The sequence below is a fragment of the Polyodon spathula genome, chromosome 22, assembly GCF_017654505.1.
Source record: "Polyodon spathula isolate WHYD16114869_AA chromosome 22, ASM1765450v1, whole genome shotgun sequence".
Lineage (NCBI taxonomy): Eukaryota > Metazoa > Chordata > Actinopteri > Acipenseriformes > Polyodontidae > Polyodon > Polyodon spathula.
The window spans coordinates 22,729,104-22,747,403 of NC_054555.1; the positions used below are offsets into that span (position 1 = coordinate 22,729,104).

The 18,300-nt window shown below is 41.3% G+C and overlaps 1 protein-coding gene across 1 annotated transcript in view; it reads right to left on the reverse strand.

The window, feature by feature from the left end:
• Positions 1-1,355: 1,355 nt before the first annotated feature.
• LOC121297234 (GAS2-like protein 2B) overlaps positions 1,356-18,300 on the reverse strand; it is a 29,353-nt gene continuing 12,408 nt past the window's right edge. Inside the window, exons 3-6 of the mRNA XM_041223402.1 lie at positions 10,340-10,447; positions 8,828-8,924; positions 7,770-8,058; positions 1,356-7,030 (exon numbers count right to left, since the gene is read on the reverse strand). Coding sequence (XP_041079336.1) covers positions 4,993-7,030; positions 7,770-8,058; positions 8,828-8,924; positions 10,340-10,447 — 2,532 coding nt within the window. The 3' untranslated portion in view covers positions 1,356-4,992. The remainder of the gene's footprint in view (positions 7,031-7,769; positions 8,059-8,827; positions 8,925-10,339; positions 10,448-18,300) is intronic.

Genomic DNA, 18,300 nt, shown 5'->3' on the forward strand with positions numbered 1-18,300 from the left:
AAACAGTAACACAAATACATTAGAAGACAAATGAACATTTCCACACAACAACATCTTTCAAGTGTTCTTTTAAATTGAAACTACAGCTAACCTTTACCATATTAAAGCTGTTACTGTGCTGTCCCCATACCGTCTTAAGCATATTCTACAACCATTAGTGCAGTGTTTGTGCTGTGCCTTTCTAGGTTATCAAAACATACCTGTTAGAAACACATATACAATTCTGGTTGTAAATACAGCCTTATTTTTATTGACCTTTACCTGCATTCCACAGCCCCAGAATATAATCCTGGGTTCAATTGATTGCCTCAGTGTGATGACTGCAGAGACTAGCATTTTTCACAGCGCCTCCTACTGGTCGTGGTAGCAGCTGAATCTAAAGTAAGCTGATCTGTTGCTCACTTTTTAAGAACAATTTTCCTGGATACCACTTGGTTTGTAGTTCTGATTCCCCTTGGTCCTATTTGGTGTTATACACCTGGTATTATAGCTATAGCACCAGCGAAATCTGCTGTGGTATCCAGGATACAAGGGGTTAAATAAAAATCCTAAATTAAAATCATTAAAATGTAATAACCACTACACCATAAAACGTACCTGTAAATGAAAAATAAATCTAGTTGTAAATGGAAATGAAAAAAAAATCCTAGTTGAATTATGTAAACCTCCAATAATAAAACCCCCAACAGATAACTTGCAGCAGAGGTATTTTTTATACTTGCTGCTCAATTGATTTAAAAAGAAAAAACCACACAAATAATTCCCCATTAGAGTCTGGAAGACATCCCTACACCTAAACACAAAAGTACAATTTTTCATAACTTTGAGAAAATCTTACATACCTTTTAACAAGACATTAAGGTACATGACATAAGGTACAAAATTGCAGGTTAAAATGCCCACTCAAGCCAGTGACCCATAATGGCATCTTTCAATACCTGCCAAATCAACCTGAACAGGTAACTATTTTCAGCTCTGGCAAACAAACAAAGATGACCTCTGATCCCCTCTGCAGACACACAGCTGTGATTGACGGTGGCTTCATTCTGCCTTTGAGGACAGGTGGTTATAAGCAATGAATCGCTTATCGCTTGTCAGTATCAGAAGATGACACGCATCTGCTTGCACGATTCCTGAAATCTCAAAACTAGCGGTAAAACTGGCACACAACTCACCCTCTTTGCTCAAGCTGTCAGTACCCACCAGGGCTCGTCCAGATTTCTTTACAACATGATATAAATATATAAAGCGGAAACACTTTATATAAAACTCACTTCGAGTTACCCAAATTCAATTCAATTAATTTAACAGTCCCAAACCTGTATTTTAGCACCTTAGTATCTATCATGCTACAAGTGATCTTAGTTAATGCATTTAGCACTTCACTGAATTCTTCGTACTATAACTGTTCTGCAGTCCTACTAATAAAAGCAAGCTAGGAGTTACTTTGTGTTTATAGGCATCATCCCAGATGAAATACTGTGAACACAGGACTTTAAAAAGGGATAAAATAAGGTCACAAACAAAACATATTTATCGCAACGTTTGTGTTTTGAACCGAAGTGTGTATTTTGAAAATGATCTAAACGTGTTAAAATGTTCATTTAAAATATGGCATGAAGCAGCTGATTAATGCTGCCAGAACACTGTTATTTGGTTCCACACACCCCGATAAGCACTCATCTTGGAATAACTAATCTTACTTTAGGTAAGGCAGTCCAAGATTAGAACTGAATTAGGATCTGTCAAACCAGCTGTACATGTTTCAGTGAAACACGTTCCTTTAAATGCCATGCTGACTTCAATTTAAAATGATTCAGAAGTGTTTATGAGAACAGAGACTTCAATTTTCTCATATATTATTAAAAATGCTATTTTGGTGTAAAACTGGGGTTCATCATAGTTCGTTGTTGCATTCATCTTAACCATATATAACCGACAACCAAAAGATAAAATCAAATAAAACTGAGTTCACAGAGGACGATCAAACAGCCTAGTGTTCCTTACAAAAGACAGTTCCAATAGTAGCCACGTGCTGTATTTATGGGACAGCTCACAATAAAGAGGGTTAGGACTTCAAAAGGAATTAGAGCGGCACTTTCCTGCTATGCTATTTTAGCGTCAACACAAACCTACTGACCAAAGCAGACTGTGATTGGACCCCAAGGTTGCCATGACTATACATTCTACCTAATCCTGCCAACATTACAAGACTCCAGCAATCACATGAACTTGGATCACTGATTGATAAGACCTGGGATTCAACAGAACAGTAGGGTAAGCAATGCAATACAGACCAGGACACAGACGTTAACGCTTCTTTATAGGAGATCATTAGAATGGGATTTACTCCCTGAGTGCATTACAAACAGAAACCCCAGAGTATGAGTTTTCAGACCATGTTCCTCAAACCCCAGTGCAGTCCTGGGTCACAGTTAACCTGAATTTAACAAGCTGTGTCACACACAGCTTTTAGTGTCTGTAGGAGCAAGTCATAAAACGCATGGCTTTCGCAGTTTACCAAACGTGGTCTTGACTCTTGACTAGCAGTAAGCAAATGGTTCAGAAAACTAAGACACATGCTTTCCGGGGGTAGTGATTTTTTCTTTCTCTCTAAGTGCAAACAAAGCGTGAGTTTTACAAGGTGTTCTCCAGCCTTACCAGGGTTCAGCAGAAAGCGCCACACTTCAAACACAGTAGATGTTGTTTCAAGGTGTTACAGCTTTTGATCACAGCTGACAGACAGTTTTTTGTATTGTGTTACATTAAAAGGTAGCTGAACCTAGTTACCATAAATGTACATACTGAATCCAGTTAAATCTTGAGACACAGAGAGATACAGCTGAGAAAAAGGAATGCATCTCTAGATTGAGACTGATCTTTTCACACAGAGGGTCATCAATCACCCTGGTTCACTTTCCTATCCTGCTGTTCCATGTGACATGCTTGCTGCCTGCTCTCTGCAGCCTCAGGTAAGTGTCCCTGGCTGTGTGGCATCTGACCCCTGGTTACAGACAGACTGGAGCACCAGTGAAAGGCAAAGAGGGATTCAAGGCAACATTGTTAATAGCAGTACTGCATAGCTGAGATATAGCTTACCATATAAATATATACATCTTATTAATATTCTATATACACAGTACAATATAATAAAGAGCAGCAGCTAACAGTTAAGGTCTATACACAGGGATCTCTTGATAAGTAAGGTCCTATGTAATCACTGGTACAACAAACATTAAAAAGATGCAATATTCCTTCTTACATGTTCATTAGTTTTTACATTTGGCCACAAGGGGGTATACTTTATATCAACAAAGGACTATTCTAGAAGAAGCAATCAGCAGGTGGTCAGCAAACAGCAGACTTCATCTAGTGCATGTAAATTGTATAAGTGATTGTTATTCTGGGCTTTTTAAACTGAAGGTAGGTAGGTATATATATATATATATATGCTTTTAAACACATAATATGGAACTTTACTTGTAGTAATTCTTCCAAAAAACATGCAATAAAAAATAAAGGTTTTCTATAATAATCGTACAAGGACAATAACACTGTTTCAGAAAATCTGTTCTGAACTGATTTAAGGTGTTGAATGAAAGTGCAGACCTTTTGAATTTCGTGTTTAATTAATTATATTTCATTTGAATTGATTAAAAAAATAACTAAAAATCGACTAATGTCAACAGATTACATCCCAGAATGAAGTGCTGCAGCTTTTTTTTGGGGGGGGGGGGGGGGGTGGAGGAGGGGTAATGGAATATTGTATTTTTTTTAACACTAGCTTAGTGTTCTGTTTGAAAAATGTCAGAACACTGAAGCCACAGTAAGCTGCCAGTGATTAGATACAAGGTGCTAGAGGAATGCTGTTTAAGTGACGTTAATGCAAATGGATACACTGGAGATTAGGCGAGTGATAGACTGAAGGTTGACTCAGTTTGCTATAGTCTTTAGAATATGTTAATAGTGCTTATCAGCCTTTTACAAGGAGCACAGCATAGATTGAGGGTGGAGTGTTCTATATAAATAGCCTTACTATATCAGAGATGGTATAGTACAGAACCTCTGAATTGCCTATGAGCTATGCATCAGAGACTGGGTTACAGCAGACAGCCTTTGAATGAAGGCGGAGTGAATAGCTGATAAAGCGTTCGTAGTGCTGGTACACAAATCGTTCCAAGCTGTACCCGAAACTCATCAGCATTGACCCTCTTAACATCATGCTTGGGTGTTGGGAGAGGTCTCTGGGTTACCCTTAGTTAAGAACATGTGCTCATCAGTCCCTTGGGTAACTGACTAAGCCAGGTACCATTCAAGTGGGTTCTTCTAGATATACATTAGATATACCACCAACATACACCCAGTTTCTAAAGCGCTAAATAGAGGGCAATACTGTCATCCGGTCCTTGCAAAGTGCACAATGATAGTTAAAAGGGTTTGTTAAGACATTATTTTAAAGCCCAGACATAGACTCCCCCCACACACATACCTAATATGATTCTACCACACTAAAGGAATATGTACAGCTGGCTACAGTATTTTGGTGGAAATAAATTAAGTGCACAGGGAGCTATATTGAGGCTTATAGGAATGGTGACGATCACATTTTGAAAAGGTCTGGCAGTCAGTCGAGACCATTTTCTGTAAAAGGGTTTTAAAAGCCTGGGCTTTTTTCCATCCTGCTTTTCTCCATGTGTTCATTTAGAAGATGTGTCCACTTTAGAATTATAGGAGGCCCCAATTCCAGAGCTCAAATACTGATAATGTTCTCCCCTAATCCAGGTCATTTTCAGACCCAACAATGTAGCAGTCAACTTTTCCTGTTTTTAAATACTATTTTCTATTGCAGGACTACCTCTGAAGCACCACCTGCTTTGACCCAGTGTAAAATACATTCAAAAAGGGGAAGGCAGGATGCTAACCCTCATCACACTCTCCCAAACATTCACCCCATCTATCCTGGTCTCAATCGACATCCCCTGCTCATCACATCTAAGCCTCTTCATCAAAACTGAATGACTCGGAGGAGCAGCCTTTCTGTTCCTCAGTGGGAAACTCGGCTCTGGGATCTAGGAGTTCTGTGAAGGCTTGATACAGAGCCTTCCTGGACTTGTGGTCCATTCCCCACTTGGGATGCCCATTGCTCTTGGAGTTCTGGGGGCAGTTGGCCACCTCTGAAGCATTCTTCTTGTAGCTGACGGGAGTTGGGATCCGGGAGGGGGTCTTTTCCAGGCGATTGTCAGTGCGACGTCGAACTATGGGCCGGAGTTTGAGTTTGTAGATGGAGGGCACTCTCTCAGGCTTCTTCAAGGACTTGGAGTGCAGCACAACCTCCGACTCAACGGTCTGAAACAGGGGAGGAGGTGCACTCTCCGAGCGGGGCTCGCTCAAGCTTACGTACTGAGAAGAGGAGTCTTCACTGGAGGAGTCGAGGAAGGCCAGGTCCTCCGAGAGGGAGAGCCGGCGAACCTCAGTGGGCAGGAGGGTGGTATCGTCCTCATCCTCAAGATCAGAAGCACATTCAAGGTTCTCTGAAATGTCCACGAGGTCATCTCCATTCATTTCGTCCGAATCCAGGCGCAGTCTTGAATTTCTAAAATTTGGAATTCCTCGTGCATTGTGGGTCCCAGAATCCAAAAGGTCCCTTGCATTTAGGTCGTCCAGCTTTGCATGATCTGATTTTAGGCCTGCTGAATTTAAATGATGCCTTGCATTTAGATGTCTAGGATTTAAATCCCTTGAATTCAGCTCTTTTGAATTTAAAATCCCCTTGTCCCTCAAATCATTTAAGGTTGACAGAAAGTGGTTATCCTCCAATGAGCTGGATAGAACAGGCTTTCTTGGGTTGATAGGAGGTTCTGAAGGATTCCCCCACAGGTCCCTGTCTTTGTAGTTTAAGTGTCGACCGCTGACTTGGAGTTCTGATAATACTGGCCCGTAATCTGAGGGGCAGGGTCCCTGTTTGGCAGAAGGCTTCTTCGGACCCCTGAGATCAGGTAGAACCCCCATCTTGTTCCCCACATTCAGAGAAGAGGTGGAGGAGTTAGAGGAGGAATAGGCAGAATCTGTGACACTGAGATCAGCCAAGCGAAGCTGTTGCTGCTGCTGCTGTTTTTGAGGCTGTATTTGGAGGCCACCAAAGTCATCCTCCCAGTTTGCGTCCATTTGAGTGTTGGCCAAAAACTCTGCCTCAAAACTCTGGTACATTTCCTTCTCCTGGTTCGGGTCCAAGCTAGGCAGCACCGGGAAAGTTCTACCCAGATTCTCATCTTCAGGCTCAAAACTGGCATCAAGCCACTCGCTAGAAGCTCCTTGACTTAGGGTGCCATACGACACCCTCGAAGAGGGGAGGCTTATCTGCAGCTCTGGGACCAGTAGGTTGCTTTTTCCTGCTGGGGACTTAGACACCACAGGCCTAAGAGTTGCGGCCTTCTTGTTTTGGCTGTTGTAGGAGACTTTACCTAAAGAGGAAGAAACCTGTTTCCTGGGAAGGGTAGCTGCTGCTGATTTTAGTGTTGAATGTGCCCTGGATTTTGAGGCTGTGCCCCCACTTTTTCTCCCGTCCTCCCAGAAGCCATCAGCTTGAGTTTGATGGGTTTCTCTGCTTTTTGATTTGTCCACAGCTGTCACAACGGGCCTATCCTTGTTAAGAGCTCCTGGTTTAGGCCTGCTCTGAATAGAAGGAGGCAGCGTCTTTCTGAGGCTTTCAGGACCCAATGACCGCAGTCGATCTGGCCTTGTGTTCCCTTCCGGTCTGGGGGTGTCTAGTGGTAGGTGGGGTTTCAACAGTGCGCTGCGGTCTTGTGACTGGCTCCGCGCTCTGCTCTGTGGGAGTCGGGCAGAGGGAGCTGGCATAGCTCCGGGCCTCTCAATCACGTGTTTGCCCTCTCTCCTGTTCACCAGCAGGATCATCTCTTCCCCAGGTTTCCCCAGGAGAGAGGGTCTGTCCCGGCTCCCCTTTGAAGAAGCAGTTGAGGAGTCACTTTCTCCAGAGAGTTTCCGAGTCAATGGTGGCAGTGATTCTTTTGATCTGGAGAACAATAACAAAACAAAACCAGACATATCAGTACCAACCCCTACTAAGGATACAAAAAACACATTACATCAAAACTGGGCAAGCTAAGTGTTAATATCTCAGTACTGTGAAAAGTCAACGTTAGATTACATTCACAGTGTGTGGTAGAGAGGTTCTGAACACGTAACCTTCTTCCGTACAATCAATTGCTTTCTGCAACTCATTCTATTTGGATGAGTATAGAGGCTAAATTTAAGTGTGAATGACTTAACCAGTTTTAATATTTTCTTATTAATATTTTTTAAACTATATCCACCAATAACAAATGTAATCAATTTTTCTGGTGATCTTTAACTCTATTCCTCTTAACCACCACTAGAAGGTGCTCTGAGCACTGCTGACCTCTTTGATGCATGTAAAGAGATGCTTGTCCAGTAGATTCTGTAGGTTTCCTTCAAGCAAAGTGCCTGGAAATGCATGCTTTGCTCACTAAATATCTTGGTATCCATTTTTAAACAGATGCAAAAGACTGCATAATCTATAACCAATCCATCTCAAAGGTGCTGTGGTACCCCAATATGTTATCCATTTTCCAGAAAAGTCAACGTTTCTAGTTTAGTTTTAGTTTTATTGAACTGGGCTTTTGTGACCAGGCCTTAACCAGTGGTTTTTAAACTGATATTTTAGACTGTAGTAAACGGATTGTGTACATGCCCATTGGACGTGGAGAACTGTAATCTACCATCCTGCGTACCTGAATGGGGTGAAGTGCCGGGGCTCGGAGCCGTCCCTGGTGTGTCCGAGTAGTGCGGGGGTCCTGCCTGTGCGGACGCAGCGTTCCCCTGACCCTGGCTCTGCCTGCATAAAAGGGCGAGGATGGCGACCCAGGCTGGAAGGGTCCAGGGTCCGTCTGTCGGGCGTCTTGAACGGGGCCGTGACCTCCGACCTGCAGTGTGGGGTGGGGCTAGTAGCCCGGGAGGAGTGAGCACTGCTGGCTTTCTGGGGGGTCAGTCCGCCTGCTTTGGACTGCTGGTAGCGATGACCTTAAAAACAAATGAAAGGAAAGAACACCTAGTTCACTTTGTTGTGGCCAAACAGAACCAAACAGTTCCCATTCAACAGCATGGTTAACAGGCAGCCAGGATGTTTTCACTTTCCCTGCTCCCTTTAGAATTACATCTCTTCATCATACAAAAAAAGGGGAAAGAGGGGACTTGATTGAAGTCTGTAAAATCCCAGATGGTATAGATAAAGTTAACTTAAGACACTACCTCTAATTTATCACAGAGAGCAGAACAAGAGGGCATAAATGGAAGTAAAAGTAAGTTTAGAACAGAAGGTAGGAAGCACTTTTTTACAGTTATAAATGCATGGAATAGCCTACAATGTGGCGTAGTATGACGCATGTATGTATTGACAAGCAGCCCTCCTGGTATCCCTGAACAGATCGCCCCCGCCTCAAAAGCAGGGGAATATTTCATCTTGCAAGTCGTCCCAGTGGCACAACACACATTTTATCCATTTACTGTAAATGTGATATTTCTTTTGTATTGTACTCCACAACATTAGTTTCTACAGTGGTGACAGACAGCCAAGACCGGTACAACACTCAATGTGAGAAAGTAGTAACATACATACTAGTATTTCCGGCGAAAGACTTAAAACAACAGGATTATAAAAATGAGCGACCCTGAACCCGTGGTTTGATCATTCTTGGCCTTCTATAGCAGGGAAATATCTTGGAAATACTGATGATTATGTCAGTGTTTTTTGCATCAGTGTTATACTGCAGCTGTGGAGAGCTGTACTTACAGAAGGCTGCACAACGGCAGGGGTCATGCTTGTCAAGATAGTGTTCCAGTGTGTCCCAGCCTCCACCCACTCGCACCATCACATGAGCCCGCAGCACCTGAGAGAGAGAGAGAGGGAGGGGGGGGGACGTTTCAAGACTGTTAGGGATGGGTAATTCTAATATTTTTAGAAACACCACTTAATTATGAAAAGCATTTACATTAGGCTACAATGCAGCTACTGTAATTTAATACCAAGGCCAAGCAAGATCCCCACCCAAAGAAATGCCTTTGGTATTTACTGGTTGTGGCATATATATAAGAAATGGCAGTGGCAGGTCGATGGATTATATCACTGCACCTAAAACTACCTTAGGGAAAGAGTGGTCTGATTTCAACTGTGCACGGGTGGTTAAACTATTTTACAGGGAACTAATCTCCAGGGATTCTTTGTTAGTCTTAAAATATTGCCGTAAAGAAATAATATTATAAATTAATTTTCCTGTTTTCCAGCTTGCCAATTTTTGCAAGGCGCTGCCCTGTCAAGTTTCCACATAGGCCTGTGGCAACATTTCAGGCCTATGTGGAAATTTGACTCAGGAAACTGCAGTTCTGCATCAGGCACATCACCCTGACTCATGAAACTGCAGTTCTGCGTCGAGCACGTCACCCTGACTCATGAAACTGCAGTTCTGCGTCGGGCACGTCACCCTGACTCATGAAACTGCAGTTCTGCGTCGGGCACGTCACCCTGACTCATGAAACTGCAGTTCTGCGTCGAGCACGTCACCCTGACTCATGAAACTGCAGTTCTGCGTCGAGCACGTCACCCTGACTCATGAAACTGCAGTTCTGCGTCGAGCACGTCACCCTGACTCATGAAACTGCAGTTCTGCGTCGAGCACGTCACCCTGACTCATGAAACTGCAGTTCTGCGTCGAGCATGTCACCCTGACCCATGAAACTGCAGTTCTGCGTCGAGCACGTCACCCTGACTCATGAAACTGCAGTTCTGCGTCGAGCATGTCACCTTGACTCATGAAACTGCAGTTCTGCGTCGAGCATGTCACCTTGACTAATGAAACTGCAGTTCTGCGTTGGGCACTTAATCCATTTGCTTACGAAAGCTTTTGATAACCTGAGATGACGTAGACTTGAGGGCTTCGGGTTTTACGTTTTAAGATGCAAGCTAGAATGATGAGTGCACATCTATAACTCAAAGCTGTTCTGCAGAATTAAAAGATTGTCAGTGGGTTTCTGCCTGCAGTCAGCCCTTTTGAGAGTAACTCCTGCCCCCTCTATGACTCAGATGGCTCCATGAATCACTGTGACAGGCAATTTCAACAGCTTCACAGAAGAAAGGCAAGCATATGGCTTTTATTTCTTTATCATTAATAACGTCATGATCGGCCAATCAAAAAGCCTGATTGGAGTACATGCTTGAAATGAGATGCCTGCAAATATAATCAATACATCTTACTGTCAGAAGTGGGCGCTATTTCACAAAGCTTTTAATGCTTCAGTAGTCTCTTACTCTGATGAAGATCAACGCACTAGAGTCGCCCACTTTGTACTTCCCTTCGGAAACCTTGCTCATTGGAAACTGCGAAGGACAGGAGCAGCGCCCCAGGATCTCGCGCACCTACGGAAAAAAAAGACACAAACCGGATCAGTTCCCATCTGTTCTGTTCAGTTGCTATGCAACAAGGATAAAAGCTGTGTTTCCAATGTCCGCAGTCAATTGAGGAAAGTGTTCTGGAAAAGCTCTGTGCTATTCCAACGTCTGTCCTTCTCAAGTTCACCAGAGGATGGTTAGTAAAGCATGTTCAGTGCAGGTAAATCAAAATATAAAAATACCGTTATTTAGACTGACGCATGAATTACATTTTTTCTAAAATGTTTTTCCCCAGGTAAAAGTGAATTGATTAAAACTAGCTCATGTTTCCATTTCAGTCCCTTTGATGTTATTTCCGATTAACAATTGAGCTGTTGAAGTGCATTGTTTGAACCAGGCCTCGTTGGTGAGGGTCTGAAACCAAGGCATTTGTACCCAGGCCCTAATGACAACAGTACTGGGGTGAAACCTTCTTTGAGGAATTCACCTTATAGATAGTGAAGACATCCATAACCATTAAACACACAATAGTGGTAAACAGAAATACTAAAAGAAACATTGTTAAATTTAATGACAAACGTTTCGAACAGAAGTCTCTCTCAATACCCTGAAGTCAAACTGTTTTTCATTGAATTATCCCATGTTTCTTTTAGCATTTCTAGACAGCTTGCTTGCCTTATTCATCTACCCCAAGTCCTTTGATTCGCTGTTCCTCGTCTCATTAATGTAATAGCTCTTTTATAGAAGAGAAACGATCAGCTTTCTAATAATGTCTCTCATTACAGCTCATCTCCCTCCCTGGATACGAATGACCCGCAGTGCTCTCTCTTTCAATTAAAAAACAAAAGCTGCTTTATTAGCATGTATTCTAGTTCTGCCAAAGCAAGAGGAACAAGACATGTCAGTAACCTCTCCACGCAGCCATTTAAACACAATATTGCAGTGATCAGGATCCTAAAAGAAGCTGGTCACCCTGACCTACATCTACAGCATGTACAGAACAATAACCTCTCCTGACACAAGAGTCAGAGTTGCCAAGGTGCAGCCTTTGACAGCCCAGCTTTAATATGTCTGCATGTGTTTATTGCATTTACACACAACACATACCATGCACAATAAACAAAAAAAAGACATCTTGCAAGCAGAGCAGGTCAGGAACACAGCAGCAGGTCTACTCAATAAGAGTGAAAACAACCAGATCATCTTAAAACAAGCAAAACGCTTTCTCTTTAATCTTGGCAAAGAGCCTGCATAACACCATCAAGTACCGCATTCCATAAACTGGGTGCGAGAAATACAAAATCTGATTTACAATCACTACAAACACACCTGGTGAGGTAGTGTCTATGTAATCAATTGCTCTGCTGAGCAGTCACTAATTTGATGCAGGGAAGACATGACTATCAGGAATCAGCTTCTTCATCTTGCAACTGTCCTGGTCAACGCAGAGCAGAGTGTCCCTGGTACCTTCATTTGAGTTAGTATAGCACAGCCCTCGCCCTGTGGTCTTTATAACCAGTGTGTTGTGCCCGTTTCAGTGACGAGGCACTACTGGTGTTTATTTTGTGTAATCACACTCCTCCATGTGATCTGTATCTTTTCTTAGAATTCAGCTGTTATTTTTGGCTTGAATGCAGGTCTGGTTTGTTGTCTTTTAGTTGAATAGTGAAGTTTGTGGCCAACCCAATATTAGCTGCAGGTCCTAATAAAGTAGCCAAGTAGGGTACTGTACATACTGTGGTATAACAGTTCTAATGTCTCATTGCCAGCCTGCTTGCTGGCTAATAATAAACTTAGGCGTGGCATTACTCTGCAGGGAACACATTTCCACAAGCTGTCTTCAAAGTAATAGACTCAGCATAATCTTCCAACTTAACCCCCACTGAGATTGAGAATTCGGTTGTTCAGTAAGCTCCACGTAACTCCATGTGCTTGATACAGATAAGGAAGGCTTCTTGGTGTGCAGGGGATCAAAAAAGAAAGTCAGCCTTTTTGTAATATAGCATTTAAAATCGTATCACAATAGTAGCAAGTTAGTTAGCTGCGTGTGTGTAAACTGGAGCTTGGCAAAGAAACACAAAATATATTTTTTCATAATTCATAAGGTAAGATATGATGATAGCCATGTATTGCTTGCAAATGTATTGTGGGTTATGTTAAACATTTATAGCCGGAAGACGACACAGCTACTGATCCATTTGTTTGCATAATATTTACATTTTATACATCTGATCAACATGTGTTGTTCCCCTCATTCTCCTCCACTGCCTAGGGGCCAGTAGTAGATTTACACATTCAACAACTGTTTTTATTTTCAGAACTTTCTTGCATCAGCATCTGTTTTTTAGCCCCTGCTCCACCTGTGCAGGCACGGGCATGACCCATCTGCTGGTTTTACAGAGGTCTGCAATGATCTGCGTTACTAGAACACCTCCTGTATCACTAGGAACCCGAAAAAAGTAAAATGACCACAATGCAGCCGACTAGGTCCCAGGTCAAACTGAAGGTTACATTCTGCTAAAGGGGATTCCATGACATTTAAAAATCAGTCTGTATCTCACAGACTTTATATAAAGCTGTTGAAAAAGCAGCTGACTTACAAAAAACACATTCCCTTAGAGGAAGCTTAATTTGTCACATATGAACCTAGTTAGACAAACCATAAGCCCAAGCACAACTTAATAAAAAATAAAAAAGCCCAATACAGTCTTCCCTCATTATGAAAAATACAACGTTCTGATTGCTACTTTATTACTTTTGTGACATTGCCATCCTCTCTTTTGCCAGCTTGCCCATGTTTTTGGCTGCGTAACGGGGGAGTACTGTACAAGTAATAAAAAGGCTGTATGTTAATATTGTTTTGACATATACAATAACATCAGACCCCCTGGTTAAAATGAAACAATCAGACACATTCCAGCAAGTGCAACAAAAGCCCATATTGACCAGAACACGCCCTTCCATTCCTGCCTCTGGCAAGCAGAGATTGACAATTGTGCAGAATTGTGTGTCTTGAGCGGGAATCAAACCCAGGTATCCAGAAGTCAAAGATAAAAATCGAACCTGCAATTGTGGCGGTCCCTTTGAATGGGACTTTAACATAGTACACTGTGCCACCAAGTGGCCAACTATTGTAACTGCACTCTTGTATTGAAGAGGTCCCTTTGGGATTTAAAAATGTTGCTAAGTACATGATTGCTAGAGTTTCATTTGCACTGTGTTGGCCCTTTGTGTATGTGTGTGTGTGTGTGTGGTTAAGGGGGGGTGAGTAGTACAGTTTCACATGTCAGAATGAGTTTCAGGGCCACAAGGAAACTATCATTGCCAAAAGTCAACAGAGTTTAAATGCTTTGACTCAAACTCAAAAGTCCAAGAGCAAGCATTTCTGAAGTTTCTCTCTAAGCTACAGTACACAAAAGACCTGTTTGAAAAAAAAAAAAAAAAAAACATTAATGGGTTGAATGTCAGCCATACATAGTAACCATGGTAACAGACAAGGCTCTGAAGTCACATTTCCAGCCTGCTTGCTTGCTTTCTTTCTTGTTGGCTAATAATAAACTCAGGCGTGGCTTTACTCTGCTGGGAACACCGTTCCAATACAACTTTCTGTAAAGTATTACACTGGGCACACTCCAGTGTAGTTCCCATGAAAAGACAAGGGGCAGTAGCACTGGTTACAACTCTGCATGAGGTTGAGGGCACCTCAACCCTGACCTGAACACCCACTGCCACTCAATCTGTGCTGAATAATGTGATGTTTTAGAGATTTTGGACCAACATCGTGGGTCTCAGCCACTAAACTCATTACAGTGCTGGATTCAAACCCGCACCTCCAGGGGCCACTTTTTCAAAACTTGTAATATGGATCAAAGTGGTCCGGATTTTGTAATGCTATATTTTGTGATAGACAGATTCCTTTAAAAAAAAAAAAAAAAGAAAAAGAAATTCATAATCATATTATTTGTAACAAGGTTTAATTTTCTGAAAAACTGGATCAAAACGACCAAGTAAAAGTAAAGTAATCTTGATCACAAAATCCGGATCACTTTGATCCAGTTTTGAAAAATAAGTCCTAGAGGTTGAACTAATACAGTGAATTAGAAGACTGTGCCACATTGTATCACTGTAAACAAATATTAAAACAATACACATGTATATAGCAAGTATACCCACTACTGTCAATGTCAAAAGATTGGGATGGAATAACCTCATCACTTCTTGGTACTGGCTAATCAATAAATCATAAATGCATTTAAAAAGGGGTTGCTTGAATGAAAAGCCTACAAATTCAAATTACGTGCCATTTTTAACTGAATGCATCATAGGTTACAACTAATCAATATTCCCCAATATAGCTACTACCACACAGTAGATCAGTGGAAAAAGACTCCTGCATGTTGTGCATCATGTGCATGATGCAATCAGTTCTTGGTCTGAATCAGATGGCCTTCCTTCTGCCATGTTCCCCAGTTCCTCCTTCATAGTAGTTCCCACCCACACATGGCCTTCCGCCTGGCATCCTGTCCTGTGAAGATTACAGAACTGATGGTGACCTTCAGATGATCTGGCCTGTTTATTAGCAGCCACAATGTGCAGATTAATCTTTCAAGAAAGTCCCCAAAGAGACTATGGGAAAATGAGGTGTCATTAGCACAGATCTGAAATACCCCAGCTGTCTTAACTAATGTATTCTTCTTGTTGTTATACTTTGTATATTAATTTCAGTGACTTTTCAGGGAGTTTGAAGCACCTCTTTGACCTTAATGTAGCTCTCTAACACGTCTAGCGTGTAACCATTAACTTGTCCCCCTGCAACACTGCCCTCAGAAATAAATCACTAAGAAATGCCATGCAAAACAAATACCTTTTCATATATATCCACTAGATTGCAGCCATTATTACCCTAATCCAATCTACTTGTGTGTGTATTCTGTCATCAGACACCCTGAACTGAGGAATGCTCACACCAGCTTCAAATCACAACACAATGATTCTCTAAAAGTGTAAAAGCGACATACAGTATATATACACACATCCTTCACAATATCCTCTGGAGGGAAATATTTTTAAAAAGTGTAACAATAACTTAGCCCTGGTAATGTATTATTTGTTGACATTTTAAACATGAACCATATAAGGAAATAATAAAATGTGAAATGTTTTTTAAAGAAATAGTTATGAGCCCCAGTCCAGACTGTACAGCAAATTGTTTCAGACACATCATCACCATGAACTAGCAAGGACGAGTAAACTTTCACATAGCTGACATTTCAGAGTGAGAGAGAGAGAACGTATGCACATGTCAGGGAGTTCAATGGGCAAAGTTCCTGGGGCAAATTAAATTGCTTTTACTTTAGGGCCTGTTAAGTGTAAGAGGAAATACAGACCCCTGAGTAAAGAAACAGTCAAGTCCTTTTGGAGTATTGTTTATACCAATGAGGGAGACTTTCTTATGTGTTACACAACCAGCCCAAGACTTCTCCCAAGTGTTCAACATCACTTTAAAAAGTCAGTTTTGTGAAGGTCCAGGTTGTGATTCACATCGGCGTCAGTCAACTGAATCAGCTGACTTAGCTGGAAGTAAAACTCTGTGGGTTTGAACTTTTAAAAAGAAACCAGAGACCACTGTTGAAAAAAGCAAGAGAGAGTGTATTTTAACACAATACTGTCATTTTGATGGTTTGATATCAGATTTAAAAGAAAAACAAAAGTAATTTAAATATCAAATAATCTGGTATCAGAATACATGTCTTCTTTTATTAATATTATTTCAAAAAGATATAGGCAGCTACATAGAGAAGCAAATATAGTTTTCTTTCAGTGGATGCTGGGAGCTAAGCTGTGATGAGGTTTATAAGGGTTTAAAAATGAGACTGGTCTCCAGGGTTAAAGTATTTCTGACAAAGGGAACAGCTGGTTGAGGGTTGGAGACAAGGTTACTCTTCAGGTCAACACAGACACAGTAAGACCTGAAAATTGAAAGCTATACTGTATTTTTTTTTTTTTTTTTAATATTTGCTATAAAATGTGCTTTTATTCAATTAGTCTCATATGGAGAGACCTATAAAGAGGTGAGATTTATGGCATTATTTCATTATCTGTAAGAAACTGAAAACAGGCATGTCTGGTTCAGACTAGGACATCCCCTAAGAGACTGTGAAACAGGGGGCAGCACACAGAGAGAGAGAACAAAATAAAGTCATGAGCCATAATTATAATCTCAAACAGACACAGTAATAAGGGGGTGATCTCAAACCCAACACTCATGAGAGCAGCCAAACCAAACCAAACTAACCCACTGAACTTGTTCAGAGTTTTCAAGCTAATGGAGCTGTAACCACCTCTGTTAGGACCAGATCTATAGTGTACAGTATAGTGCGTATGCTGGCGGTGTTTGAGAGGGAAATACAAGCAAGCTGTTATACACCTCCATATGAAACAAAGTGGTTTCTCAATATTCAGCTCCAATTGCCTGTTTTATTTACCAAGGTATTTTGATGCAGTGCAGTGCTTCAATGCACCAGCCCTGCCCCCAGCCCTGGGTTTCACAACTCTCCTTATTTAGGTATATTATTGACATGATCGTGTACTAGACCCCTCATTAATGTGCTCTGAACTGATCTCACTTATCACAGCATGAATAAGTCACACCTGAATCTGTAGGGTTACTAACGTTTATTAGATTAACTGTGATATACAACCACTAGATTTTTTCAAATCTATCAACACTATTACTTTGAATAACACAGCAAAAACCACCTCTTTCAAGTTACAAAACTAGAACATGCACCAGTAAATAATCTCACTATAGAAGAAATGTGGCATTTCCACTGTAGGCCCAGTGTTACAGCAGGCAGGTTAGTGGTTACACTCTGGAGTAGCAGCTATACTTAGAGATGTTTGAGAGCTCTATTGAGACCACAGGGCTGTTTTAGACTAAAAACTTAAAAAAAGATACATAAAAACAACAAAAAGAATAGTTAAGATAAGTGATATTTCATTGCTGCACTAAGTTGCTCTTTAAAAGGTCTGTGTGTGGTATGCTTAACTGTTGGTTTGACCAGTAGGGTTTTCTGGAAGCAATACAACTGGACACACTGGTTCCTCTATCCTCAGGCCACTTTCTGCAGCAGAAATTTGCCAGTAAAATTCTCTAGAACCGGTGGTTAAAGTCACAATGGTTCACAAACCCTGGGGGTCTGAAACTATGCATAAGCACACACTCACACACAATAGCACAAACACTAGTCCTCTGTTCAAATCTCTTTTCCTGGAGACTACTCTTTACTTGTGTCTGTGCCAGATAAACAGAGCGCTCTTTCAAAACCCTGTCAAAATGAACAGACTCGAGAATAAGTTCTATGCTGCTGTATAGAAATTTATTGGAGTAAGACAACACACTTACCAACACAACGGGAATATTTAACCAAGCAACACTTCAGTGTGCTGATACAAGTTCATATGCTGTGTGTGGTGTCCATTACTGTTACAATGTTATAGTGCAGTATGGGCCAGCGCAAAGCAAAGCTGAGCTATGGTAAGAAACAGCCAACACACAACATATCAATGAAAAATTAAAATTTTACATATAAATGAATTTTAAAACATAAAGTGTTGTTTTTTCCCCCCCACTTTAGAACTATGCAGTACGTTCTGTGCATGGGATGTACACATTAAATCTACATGTTATGTATGATGTCAGTGACTGCTCACTGTTCCATATAAAACTCAAAATTGAGAGTTCACCCCCCCTGATTTTTATGTTTGCATTAATTATGTTCACCTGAGATAAGGAGCTGTTCTTCGGGTACATGTATCATAGGCTACATTATTCAAAACTTTGGATCAAGTTACCTTTTGTTTTGCTTGCAATACATTGC